This window comes from Xiphophorus hellerii, chromosome 19 (genome assembly GCF_003331165.1).
Source record: "Xiphophorus hellerii strain 12219 chromosome 19, Xiphophorus_hellerii-4.1, whole genome shotgun sequence".
Lineage (NCBI taxonomy): Eukaryota > Metazoa > Chordata > Actinopteri > Cyprinodontiformes > Poeciliidae > Xiphophorus > Xiphophorus hellerii.
Genome location: NC_045690.1, coordinates 8,326,967 through 8,339,363, shown reverse-complemented (window position 1 = coordinate 8,339,363; position 12,397 = coordinate 8,326,967). Strand labels below are relative to the sequence as shown.

The window sequence follows — 12,397 nt, the reverse complement described above, 5'->3', positions numbered from 1 at the left end:
CACAATCTATTTATAGATTCTTACTTATTGAAATTTACTGATTTAGTAGAGTTTCAAACTGCACAGATTATGTTTAAAGTCAGAAATAAAATATTGCCAGCAAAGATTCAACAATTATTTTCCGATAGAGTGGGGGGATATGACTATAGAGAAAACCTTAATTTCAGAACTTTGAAGGCTCGTACAACAATGAAAACATTGTGCATTTCGGGGGTTGGTGTGAGGATCTGGAATAAACTCTCTAAAGAGCTGAAGCAAAGTCCAAGTATGAGACATTTTAAGAAAGGTCTCAAGGCAGCTATTATTCAAAGTTATAAGGAAGAACAAGGGGGATAATCCTGGTTGGGAACCAAAACTTTAGGTAGGATGTCATCAAGTAGGTGGCATGTCGGCGCAGGTGTGGGTAAATATATTAAGGTATGAAAATAACAGTGTATTTTGTCTATAAGCAGATGGGTGTGTATATGGGTGTATGTACGTATATATGTTTGTATATGTAAATATACACTGCTCAAAAAAATAAAGGGAACACTTAAACAGGTGTTTAACACTTAAAGTGTTCCCTTTATTTTTTTGAGCAGTATATATATATGCATGTGTACAGATGTGTATGTGTGTGTATGCACTATTTTCATCTAGCTGAGGAAATCTTATTATACTTATTATTTCCTTTGTCAGAAAGGATATCGGACATTGAAAATACTGTGATAAATTACAGCTGGAAAAGGGGTATGACTACATAAGTTATACTTCAGCATACTCCTTTTCAGACTCATAATCACCGATGTGATGTGTTTTTTTTATTGTTTTGTTTTTTCTTTTTTAAAAGAAATATATTATGTACTTTGTGTCGTTTACACTGTCGGTGAAAGGTTTGTCTGAAATAAACTAAACTAAACTAAAACTAAACTAAAATTATTATTATTATTATTATTATTATTATTATTATTATTATTATTATTATTATTATTATTATTATTATTATTATCCAGGGGGGTTGGATCATAGAGGCTCCGCCTGTTTCAGAGACTACTCTGTCGTGCGCTCTGGTTCAAACCAGATATGGAGAAGGTGTTGTGGATAGTAGTCGTCTGTAAGTATGGTTTTGAACTATTTATTTACAACCTGCTTGTTGCAAATATGATCAGTTGTCAAATGGTTTTATGCAAACTGAGATTTGGTTACTCAGATCACGTGACTCACTCGAGTACCGATGACAGAATTGTTTCTCTTCGTACGGGACACCGTTTGTAGTTTATTTTTTTGGTTTTGTGTTTTACCACTAGCGGCGTTTCTGTCATAATAGAATTCCGAATCGTGAAATGAACGTTTAAACAACAAACGCAGCTGGTTGAGGCTGGGTGCCGGTACCATTCATTTCCGTATATCACCCAGGCGATCCTTTACCTTTGAAATTCTGCTGCTTTTCTTCTACAACCAAAAACCCCTTTAAATATATCTACTGACAACGTTTGAAGTAGATAAAAGGAGATATTTATTCGGTTTAGAGAACTTTTGCTTTTCACGTCGTGACGTCATCAGCATTGCGTAAGCAGCCGGGGAATTCCACGAGGATCATGCACAGTTTAAAAAATAAAATAAAATAAAAATAAATAAATAAATTTAAAAAAAAATCATGCACAGTTTACACATGTTTGAATGTAGCAGTCTTATAGTTGATGAAGCTTTGCGTTCAGCCAAAACAACAGCCAAAAGATGAGTTTTTCAAGAATCTCCTATGTTTACTACGTCGTTATTCTTGAAAGTGACTGGGGTAAAAAGAGCAGGTGGCGCACTTCATTTAGGTTTTGAAGTTTGATGTTGGATTCAGTAATAACATGAAACAAAACTTTAACCATTCTCCTCTTCCAAATGAAACTTGCAAAGTGACAAAGCTAACTGCCAAGAGCAGCAGTAAACTGATATCATTACAGGTTTTTTTTTTTTGCACTTTATTTTAGAAACACTGCAGCATGTTTGCTAACAAGGGGTCAACAAGTGGGTTAAAGATTTGAAAGATATGATCATCAGTATTTCAATACACAGTTTTTATTCCAGCTAACATGTCAGCATTTTTTTTTGTTATGCGGTTCAGGAAATCTCACTGTCCACCTTTAAAGGAGCTTCCTACTAATTTGCACCTCGTTGAATCCTTCAATTCTCAGTTTGTGAGTGAAAATGTATCTCACAATCAGTTGTATCCTTGAACATCTGATTGTTGTTCAAGGATTCTTAAGAGTCCAAATGCTGTTGCACTGCTGCCTGTTCTTTAATGGAGAACTGCTGCTCTGCTCTGACATTTTGTTGCTTTTGAAGATTAATAAACCCTAAAAGCCTTGGTATTTTGTTGATTCCTAGACCTTAGCATCAACCAGCCATAATGTAACAACACTATAAAAAGATTTTTATTTTCTTTTTTTGTTTGTTTGTTTGTTCGCAGGTTTGGTTTACCAGGTCAGCAGTGCTGGCAAGTTAACCTGCACTGTCAGCCGCAATGGTGACAAGACAACTTACACCATCTCTCCAGACCCTGGTGCGCCTAACATGGATATGTCTAACTGGGATTTTTCTTGGATTAACGGAACTGTAAGTTATGACTAGTAAAATTTCAACATTTGAACTTCCTGCTCAAATTACCTGTTCTCCGCTCTGCTGTTATTACTGTTGTTGTTTACTAAAAAATCAATGAAAAAAATTTAATTGATTAACTAACATGTTCAATATTATCATTTGATAATATTGTGTATATATATATATATATATACAATATATATACATGTATATATATTTTTTTATACTTTTTGATTTTAGAACTTCACAATTGCTGACAACTCGGGACAAATTCCTCCAGTGTTGAGTTGCAGCATCTACTCTCTAAATACCTCAAAATGTCTCGAGGGCATTGTTAGCACTGTTTCAAAGGTAAGCTTTACTCAAATTGGAAGACAATGCAGCATGCTTTCGTTCAAGAACTTTAGTTTACATTCAGATAATGTCTAAATTAAAAGTGTGTGCTGATAATATTTATCTCTGTTATGTGTTTCCCTCAGATTACTGGAGCAAAAGATGAATACAGAACCATCTGCAAGGGTATTCCTCACTCTGTTAATACTTTTCCCCTATTTATCAAAAATAAAATGATTTTTATTCATTCAATAATTTTAATGAAGTGGATCCTTTGTTTTTACAGTAACCTGCTCTGACAAAGACTTCAACCATGGAAAAGAAGGTACTAATCCATGTATATTGATCAATGAATAGAAAATATATATTTTTAATTTAGCTAGACCTGTAAAACTTACCAAGCCAAGAAAAAAGATCAACAGTTTAGTTGTGAGTTTGTTATTTGGTGGCTGAAAATGTATCACACCGTATTACTTAATTTTTACTCATGTTAGGGGTAAGGTTTGATTAATCTGTCAGAACTAATTTATTTTTTTATAAAGAATGTAATTTTTTTATGCTGCAGAGTAAGAATATTATCAGAAAATAGCATTTCTTCAAGCAGTGTATCAGGCTAAAAAGAAATGTTTTCTTTTTTTATGGTGGTTAACCCTATAATGCTGTCTGTTAATAGGTGGACATTCAAAGATTTGGATTGCAGTTGGAGTCACAGTCATAGTTATACCTGTGCTGGCAGGTCTTGCTTTTCTGTGCTACAAAATGTGCAGGTATGTTTTTTTTTATGTTGACTCAAAAAACTTTTTTTTTTTTTTTACCTCATCTGAAGACTCTGAACAAAGCTCTATTTCCATTGTTTAGGAAAAGCAACGGCAGCCAGTGTGGAGGGCGTTACCTAATGGGGAAAATGAAACCTGATCCAACACCTGGTGTCTAGATAAGAAGTGGAGATGGAGAGATGGAGAAAAACCATTTAAAGGAATTTCCATCCATATATTGTATCAGTCTTATTTCCTGTAACAGCTTGATTGTGTTTGGGACTGTTGAGGGGGATGGTTACATAATTTATTACTTTCAACATATTTGAGGCTCTGATCTGTTCAGCAAAATTTTATTCTGTGTTTTTATGTGGTCTATATTTGAGAAAGAACTTGTCCGACTTCTTTATTGAGGCTGTGGAAGCCTCTTTGCTGCACCAGAGCGTGCACTCTGAGACCCATTATCAAAACATTTCAACCTAGACCTCATTAAGCCCATTCTACCCCCGCAACCGTCTCACACACACACATGCTCAGGAGTAAGACATATCGCTGTGGAAGCTAGAATAATTCTATCTATATACCTTGATCTGGTCATAATGTTATGCCTGATCAGCATATATTATAAAGTCAATACCGATATTGATCTATTAATATGATACTGATATAACTATAATAAAATATCAGCATTAATGTGAAGTATATAGTATAAATTATTATAAATACAAGTGTATTGTATAACCTTAAACTTCACAGTAGCATTTCTGTTTTTAAATCTATGCAGTTTTATTCTATTGTGATTACTTGCTTGGTTTGCTCTTTGTGCCTTATATAATCCTGTACAAATCATGCAGTAGCATTTGCAGTTTTAAATCTATGTAATTTTATTCTATTGTGATCACTTGCTCGGTTTGCTCTTTGTGCCTCACATAATCATGCTTGCTTGTTTCTCTATCTATGTGTAACTTCCTTTAAAAAAGACAATAAATATCAGCTTGAAACAAAAAAGGTGTCTTGATGTAAGGGCTGTGGATGTTTGGGCAGGGTTTAAATGTCGGATGATTGTATTCAGCCAGTGAGGATGAAGGAGCAGGGTGATGAGAGAGTGCTGAAACTGAAAGGAAATAGTTTTTTTTTCTTTAATACATCACATCACCTCGTAACATGACACCCAGAGTGCAACTATTTGTGTGGTTGTACTTGTTTGGCATATAGCAATGCATAACCAGTACCTAAATAAACCAGCTGCTCCAATTCAGAATCACAAATTATAATAGTGGATGCTGACTAGGTTTCTAGTATAGATTGATTCTACTGTAAAATGCTGTTGACACTGAGTTTGCTGACGCTATTAAAAAGCTATGTGTGGTGTGATCAGTTTGAACCAATCAGAAACCTGGAGCAGAAAACCATCTAGGATGATGGAAAGGCTTTCCATTTGTTCTTAAGCAGAGAATGGAAAATACCCAAAACACAGGAGTTACTATAGGTCATTATGACGGGGAACAAAGTGAAGTCCCTCCTGTGAAAACTTTACCAACTGTTCCCATAGCAACATATACAGTATTTACTGGAAGACGGGGTTATGATTCTGGGAATTGAGCTCAGTTACTGTAAGAGGTGCAGGAATCATGTGATTTCTTTTCTTCTTTTTTTTTTTTTACAGTCTGGATGTTTGTGGGGGTAGGTTTCAGAGTTGGTGTGCATGCTGAATGTAGACTAGTGAAAAGTAACAATAGGAACATGAAATTTATAGTAGTTTGGCCACTCAATGTTTAATTTGAATTGATCATGGAGGGAGGGTCTTGTTATGAACACATATTTTATTATGTAGAAAGAGGATGTAAAACTGTGTATTGTAGGTGTCTTCTATCTCAGACAGGGTAAAGATTGCACGACAGCAGAACCACGCCAAAATGTGATAATGTTTACATAACTTCTGCATTAGTTAGAGATCAGATAGGAGGGCACTTACAGGAAATAGTAGTGTTTATCATAAGCTTTGATTAGATTTTGCTTTCACTCAGCTTTGCAGTTTGTATGGAATCTTTTTCCTGATAGCTTTAATAAAGCTTTCAGGAAAACCTTAATGAAAGTTCATCTCTGACTTTTGATGTCTCACTTGGAGATCTCTGACTGCAAAATGGGCTGTAATCTAACTGCCATGCAAGAATTGACCCAAAACTAAATGTTATGTTGGTGATCAGTGGAACTTAACAGTACTTTGTTAGTGATCAACAAAGTGTTGGGCAAAAGCTGTGAACAATTATGCAAATGTGATTTTTTTAAAAATACATTTGCAAAACACTGAGAATCTGTCCAGTTACACCAGTTCTGGCAGGAATTGGCATGAATTACAGTAAACTATTAGGAGAAGCTTGTGGATACGTAAAACATTTCAAACAAATCATACAGTTTAAAGACCGCTACCAAATAGCCTACTGTGTAAATGTGTGTATACTTCTGATTTCTTTTTTTATATTCTGTCTGTCTTAGTTTTTTATGATTTAACTTTAAACAGCAAAAAATAATTATAATGAGAAGCATAATGATAATAAATGTAGACTGTATAAATAACAAGAAAAAGAAAGAAACAACAACAAAACAAAACAAAATGGTGTAACCTGTAACCTTTAACCTACGCGTGATCATTTTCATCTGAACACCTGTGCTCGTGTCAGTGTCAGAAAGCTAACAGGAGCGGGCAGAGCTGAGCAGTAGCTCGCACTTTTGTCTGGTTGGTTTTCCAAAAACAATAATAAAAAAAGGTAAGTTCATTTCATACCAGGGGTGTTATACTTCAATGTTTGTCTTTTCCAGTTCAGCTCAATCGTAATTTTCCAGCTGAGTCTTTTGAATTTTTTTAAAGACGATAACGTAAGTTAGCTTCTGTAGCTGAAGCTATACTAGAACTGATGCTAGTTCAAAATAACCGCCAAGAGGGATTTTTGGCACAGGGGATAAATAGCATTTAGTTACAGTTTCCTTTATCTGCGTGAGATAAAATGGAATGGGCTTTGCACATTTACAGATTTTGAAAATAAAGTTTTGTTTGCCTTTTCACCTGAATTGTTTAACGATTTCAGCTATTATTAGCGAAGAAACTGTCTTGTTTTATGGAGGGAACTTTTCACCTTAAGGTGGGAGCCTCAAAAAAACCTTGTTGTCTTCAATAAAACTGCGCTCGTCTTCATTTTAATATACCTTCAGTGAAAATATCTGTTGTTTGTAGAACTTATAGCAGTTCGTGGTGTTTTGTTTCAAATCCGCTGAGATACTAAATTTCAATAATTTTTATACTTTACTCATTTTCTTCCTTTATTTAACTATTTCTTTTAGAAAAATCTTGCAAATTCTGTTTATTAGAAGTTTGTGTGCGGATTAGCAAAAAAAAAAAAAAGGAATCCTACAGCCTTCATTGTAGTTTTGTATAATTTGTTTTCTACATTTTTTGTTTCCAAAATGCAAAACATTCTTATAATATTTCAGTCTTTTTTAAAATAAATTTTTAAATAGATCCCCAAGCGTTGATGGTCCTTTTTAAAAGTTTTGTTAACCTTACAATTTGCAAAATTTTCTTTTAAATGTCTATTTGAATATGAATATGGATATGTAAATTGCATTAGGCTATGTGTTACGAATTATGGAAAATTAAAGAAGCGTCATTACAAACACTACGCAAGGTATCTGAGAGATCAGCTAATTGCTCTTTAGGTATCATCATGCTGCTACGGTACTATTTCCTGTGTATATTTCATGAATATAGCTGAAGAAATGAGTCCAGTTAATCCTGTGACCATGAACAAAGTCTCTTAATGTCAAATTTAAATATTCTTTGTTCTGTTTTATTTGAAATAAGAACTTTTTTTATGTTGGGGAACCTTTTTATCCCACAAGTCATCCTAAAGTGGGAAAAACAAAATACTTTAATAACAAAGCATTTATCAGTAAAGCAATTTGGATAAAACTATAGTAAATAAAGTTCCTTTGCAAATCAGTGTGTAGCCTCTCCTGATATTTTCATGTTAATGGAAAGAGTTTCCTTAATCTTATTTAAAAAAAAAACAAACTCAACTAAATGCTAAGAGCTATGTGCCCTTTTATTGCAGACAGATTAAATGGATAAATGAAAGGCCTGCTCAATATTTATCTTACAGACATCCAAAATAAGCCAAACTTTTTTTTTATTGTATTTGGTGCTTCACCTGGTAGGGGAATTTAGAAATCAGGAGGAATGCAGTGTAATTTTTTTCTGTTTTAGGTTGATTCCTCCCAAATAAGTAAGTTTGACAAATATCTCTCTTGATGTACTCCGGTAATGTGAGGGAAATGTTTTATTTGGTAGGAAATACAAAGGCTGTAAACAGATTTCAGTTAATAGAGAAAGTGGTTGTGTTGACTCACTGCAGGACCAAATGGCATAAGTCAGAATAATTGAGCTGTATTGTTGGCCCTGGGAGAGAGAGGGTACCTTGTGTCCTTCTGTGCTAATATAGCCTGGCATGAATTTGATTTGACACTCTGTGCATCTTTGATACAGTTTTTTTTTGTATGATGTTGAAGAAAACTAGATATTTAATGTGTTTTCCTTTTCTTAACAGACATGGACAATGAATCAAATGCAAACACAATATTCAGTTGCCAAAATCCACCAAATACGAACCACCTGAAGCCTCTTTCTGTCTATTCCCGGATGGTCACGTGTGACCAACATAAAGGTCCTCGTTCCCCAGTGGAGCCTTCTAATCCTTTCGTCAACTTCAAAATTAAAATAGTTAATGACTCTGGGAAAAAAAGGAAACTGGGGGATAGTGGCACGATCAATGACTACAACACTCCATGTAAAAAGCAGTGTAGTTCCAATGCTCTGTCCCCAGACCTTGGCTGCTTTATGGACTACTCTAGCCCTCTTACAAGGAACAATTCACTATCCCCCTTTGCAGCACCGTACCCTGTGCTTAAAGAAGAGACTCCAGCTAGGAGAGAAACTAAAGAAACAGTGAGCTCTCAGCTGGATTTGGAGCATGTTCAGTGTGGGTGCTCCAAAGAGGAGGTAGAGAAGACTGAGAAGATCGTCAAAAACATGTCATCTGTGTTTGACAATGACGTTGATGACATCTTATGCCTCAATCCACCAAAACTGGAGATGGTAGAACCAACCATTAAGGAGGAAAAACCTGACGCTGGGCTTGTGGAGGATGACAGAGGATACGTTTCCTCTGTCTTGCATTCAGAAGAATGCAAGACAGAACATCCACCAGAGCAGCTGGGGCACGAGCAAGCTTCAACATGTGGTCCGCATTTTTCTTTTTTAATTAAGGACAGTAGCGAGACTGTGAGTGGACCACTGCTGGGACCTGTTAAGTGTGATGGAAGCTTTTTAGAGGGAGAAGATGAGGTTTTTAATATCGGACAGCCAATATTTGAGTCCTCTGTATGCCATCCATCTGCTGAAGTAGAGCAGAAAAGTGGACTGTCAGAAGCTCTTAAGATGCCTGTAAACATATCCCAGACCTACAACTCTGGAGACTACACTGTGGACACTTTATATGAAACCACATTGCCTTTACAGGTTCAGGTAAGTTGCCTCAGCTGTTCTAGTATATAAAGATTGGTTCCTTTCATTCTGTAGTATTCACTCTAATGATCTTTGCTCTCCATTAAGGTGAAATCAAAAGTGGTGGTTCCAGGTCAGAGTGAGGGGACCTGCAAACCAGCATCCTCTACCCAACCAGAACAGAAAACAAGCTCTGCAGACAAAAAGAGGGATAAAACTGTCAAGCGTGGAAGAGGTCACAGGTAGTTCAGTATCTAAACTGACCTCTAGGTGGAGCTGTGACTTCTTTCATGTACATGCATTTCTGTTTTTCAGACCCAAAATCCTTGACAACACTATGGAATGGGAACATCATAAAAATCAGTACATATTTTCTGTCAAAAGCCACATGACTGAAAATCCAGGTAGAGCTCAAGGTAAGAAACTATTCTCAGAGAAGGGAAGAAATTCTGTTTCAGACCTCCTAGTTGTCTGCACTGGTGAAAAAGACATCTGCTTTCTGCTTTACTAGAGCTCTTACTGCTTTAGCAATGTTCAACTCAGGATAAATGTTTATCTACAGTAAAATATCAAATGTTTTCAGTAACAGCACATCAGTTGTTGTGATCATTTGAATGTTTCTGTCAATGTGCTGTGATGGTCTTAAATTTCATTCCTAAAGGTATTAAAAGATCTCAGTTTGCACTTACTGTAACCTGAGAGACCCAATATTCTTACATGTTACGGTGTTTCCTCCGCAGGATCATTTTCACATTTACCAGTTTTATGGAGCTATTCATTTATCTGTGTTCCCACTGGTGGAAGAAAATTAGATTAACAAGGACAATATGGAGCTAACATGGTACTTATTGCAATAATAATACAAATTATGACTAAAAAGTACTGAAAAATTATTTTCATGGAACCAGCAGTAGGAAAGAAATTTATACAAGTACTAACCGCAACAATAATTTGACATAGGTAATTGATTCTTGAAGTCAGTTTGGTTGGTCAGGCACTTGTTTTTTTATTTATTTTATTTTTTAAATTTAACACTGTTTTATGCTTTCTCCATTTGTGTAAAATTAAAGCCATGGAAATGATTCTGAAGTCCCCTCCCGGCTGATAGACTAGTATAACTTTTTTCCCAATCTGTTTATGGGCTAGTGGAAATGTACTGAGCTTCTCAAAAAGTTTGGTTATTCAGTTAATCCACATTTTAACAAGTAGAGCAGAGGCATTTTTTTCCACAGGTAGTTTGATCATGTTTTTCAGTTAATGAATAAAATTCATAATTTAGGCACTATTTTGTATTTTCTCAGGTTGTCTATGAAATGGAAATTGTTATAATTATAGAATTATAACAGCTCTATAATTCATGATCTGCAAAATGCCTTTTTGTTCTGAAGGACCCATGACTGAACTTCTGGACTTGATGACGCATGTTGCCGGTCAGACGGGCTCTAATGGCTCTCAGTGGCAGCACCCCTCGGACCTCACATGCAGGTATGCACATCTTTTGCTTAAAATACACCGGATTGGTCTGTGGTTTGAGGTTGTGCCGCATTACTAAGAAAACTTAGAAGATGGACAAGAACCCAAATAGATAGACCTGTAGTTTCTATGTTGTCCGCCATCACTTTTAAAAACCTGTTGAGTTGCCTATAAAAACTTCCGCCTAGATACGATATTGCAGTGACTTTACGTACATTTTCTCAGTAATAGACATATTTAAGATGCTGCTGTTTTTCAGAAATTACCAGAAACGCTTTGGGAACGAAACACCAACCATGACCTTGAGTGAATGGCAGGCACAGAGTAATACTCACCACAAGCGCTTCTCCAAAGTCCCCAAAATTTTCGAAAGATGCCCCTATCCTTGAATGTTCACTTAAAGAATAACCACGCTGTATTTGCTCTACTCTTTATAAATCTGTATTGTATTTTATTAGACTATATATCAATGTTGGCACTGTTTTCTTTCTTGATTTTGTTGCATGTAATCTTGTGTGTTGGCTTTAAATGTTGCCTTTGTTTTTCTTAATATTTTGCATGTACTTTCTTATATTAACGCATGTTTTAAGAGATTTGGATGTTATTCATGGTAAAGATTTATCTCGTGTGTTTCCAGGAAATAGGTGGACCTACATATATGTGTTATATATATATATGATATATATATATTTTTCTTTTTTACTAGAAATGAAACAACCATAGTTTAATACTCTTCATCTGTTGCTATTGATTTAAAGGATTAATCAGGGGGCTGTGGTTTTGTTTGGCAGGGAGACCAGTAATGATGTTTGGCCTGTTGAGTTCATGTAGCAGCTCTGCCTTTGTGTGATTGTCATTCTGAGTTCTCCTCCTACAGTAGTATCTGAGCGCTCTGCAGGTGAATGCTGACAGATTTGACGTGTGAATCTTATCAGTATGGGTGCCCTGCACTGAATAATCTATGCTGTTTAAGTCGAGACTTGTGCAGCTATTTACAGTACAGCAGTGTATTTCCTTCCCTGTTTATGAGCAGGATCACTGCAGCAGAAGAGTTGTTGTTGATCTGGCATGCCATACAGTTATATAGCTGTGTTTAGGGTATCCAAAAACAGGGGGAAAATATACTTAATACTAAGAATTGTGTTATTTTGAAGCTCAGTCTGGTTCTAATGTTGAGAAATTGATTTCAGAAGTTTACTTACCTTTTCTATTACAAGTTGCTGACTTTTCTGTAACTTGATGAGCCAGAAATCAGGTTGCTTTGGGTTCTGATATTGGATGATTTTCTTAAAGATTTAATTACTCTCCTAGTTCAGAGGAAATCTTTCGTTTTAATCAAAGTTTTGTTAACCTGTTTACCTTTAAAAAAAAAAAAAAGAAAGTGAGTCACAGTCTTGACTTTCTTACCCAGAAAGATTGTGTGCACCAAATTAAGAGCCCATTAAAAACTTTTTTTGATTGGAAAATATTAGAATTTTATTTCATTTAAGCATTTACAAGTAAGCATACACCATTGTCTTCATAACTGAAGTGTAAAGATTGTGCATAATAGTTCAACCATGCTAGCCCTCATGACCGCTGTACAATGATCATAAATATGAAAGCACTAATAAAGCAGTTCATTTTTTTTCTAAAACATGCTTTTGATTCTCATTCCTGTTTAAAAAAAAAAAAAAAACCAAACACAACCCATGGGACAAAATCCACT

The 12,397-nt window shown here is 35.4% G+C and overlaps 1 protein-coding gene across 1 annotated transcript; it reads left to right on the top strand.

The window, feature by feature from the left end:
* The first annotated feature begins 7,578 nt into the window (after positions 1-7,578).
* kop (askopos) lies at positions 7,579-12,066 on the top strand. The gene is made up of 5 exons (XM_032547589.1): positions 7,579-9,237; positions 9,325-9,458; positions 9,532-9,632; positions 10,605-10,701; positions 10,949-12,066. The coding sequence occupies exons 1-5, from the start codon at positions 8,263-8,265 to the stop codon at positions 11,076-11,078; spliced, it is 1,437 nt and encodes a 478-aa protein (XP_032403480.1). The 5' UTR covers positions 7,579-8,262; the 3' UTR covers positions 11,079-12,066.
* Positions 12,067-12,397: the final 331 nt, after the last annotated feature.

Bases quoted from the DNA above. Each gene is read 5' to 3' on its own strand.
- kop (XM_032547589.1), top strand. From the start codon at position 8,263: ATGGACAATGAATCAAATGCAAACACAATATTCAGTTGCCAAAATCCA. The intron at 9,238-9,324 runs GTAAGTTGCCTC...CTCTCCATTAAG, and splicing joins CATTGCCTTTACAGGTTCAG to GTGAAATCAAAAGTGGTGGT. The intron at 9,459-9,531 runs GTAGTTCAGTAT...TCTGTTTTTCAG, and splicing joins AAGCGTGGAAGAGGTCACAG to ACCCAAAATCCTTGACAACA.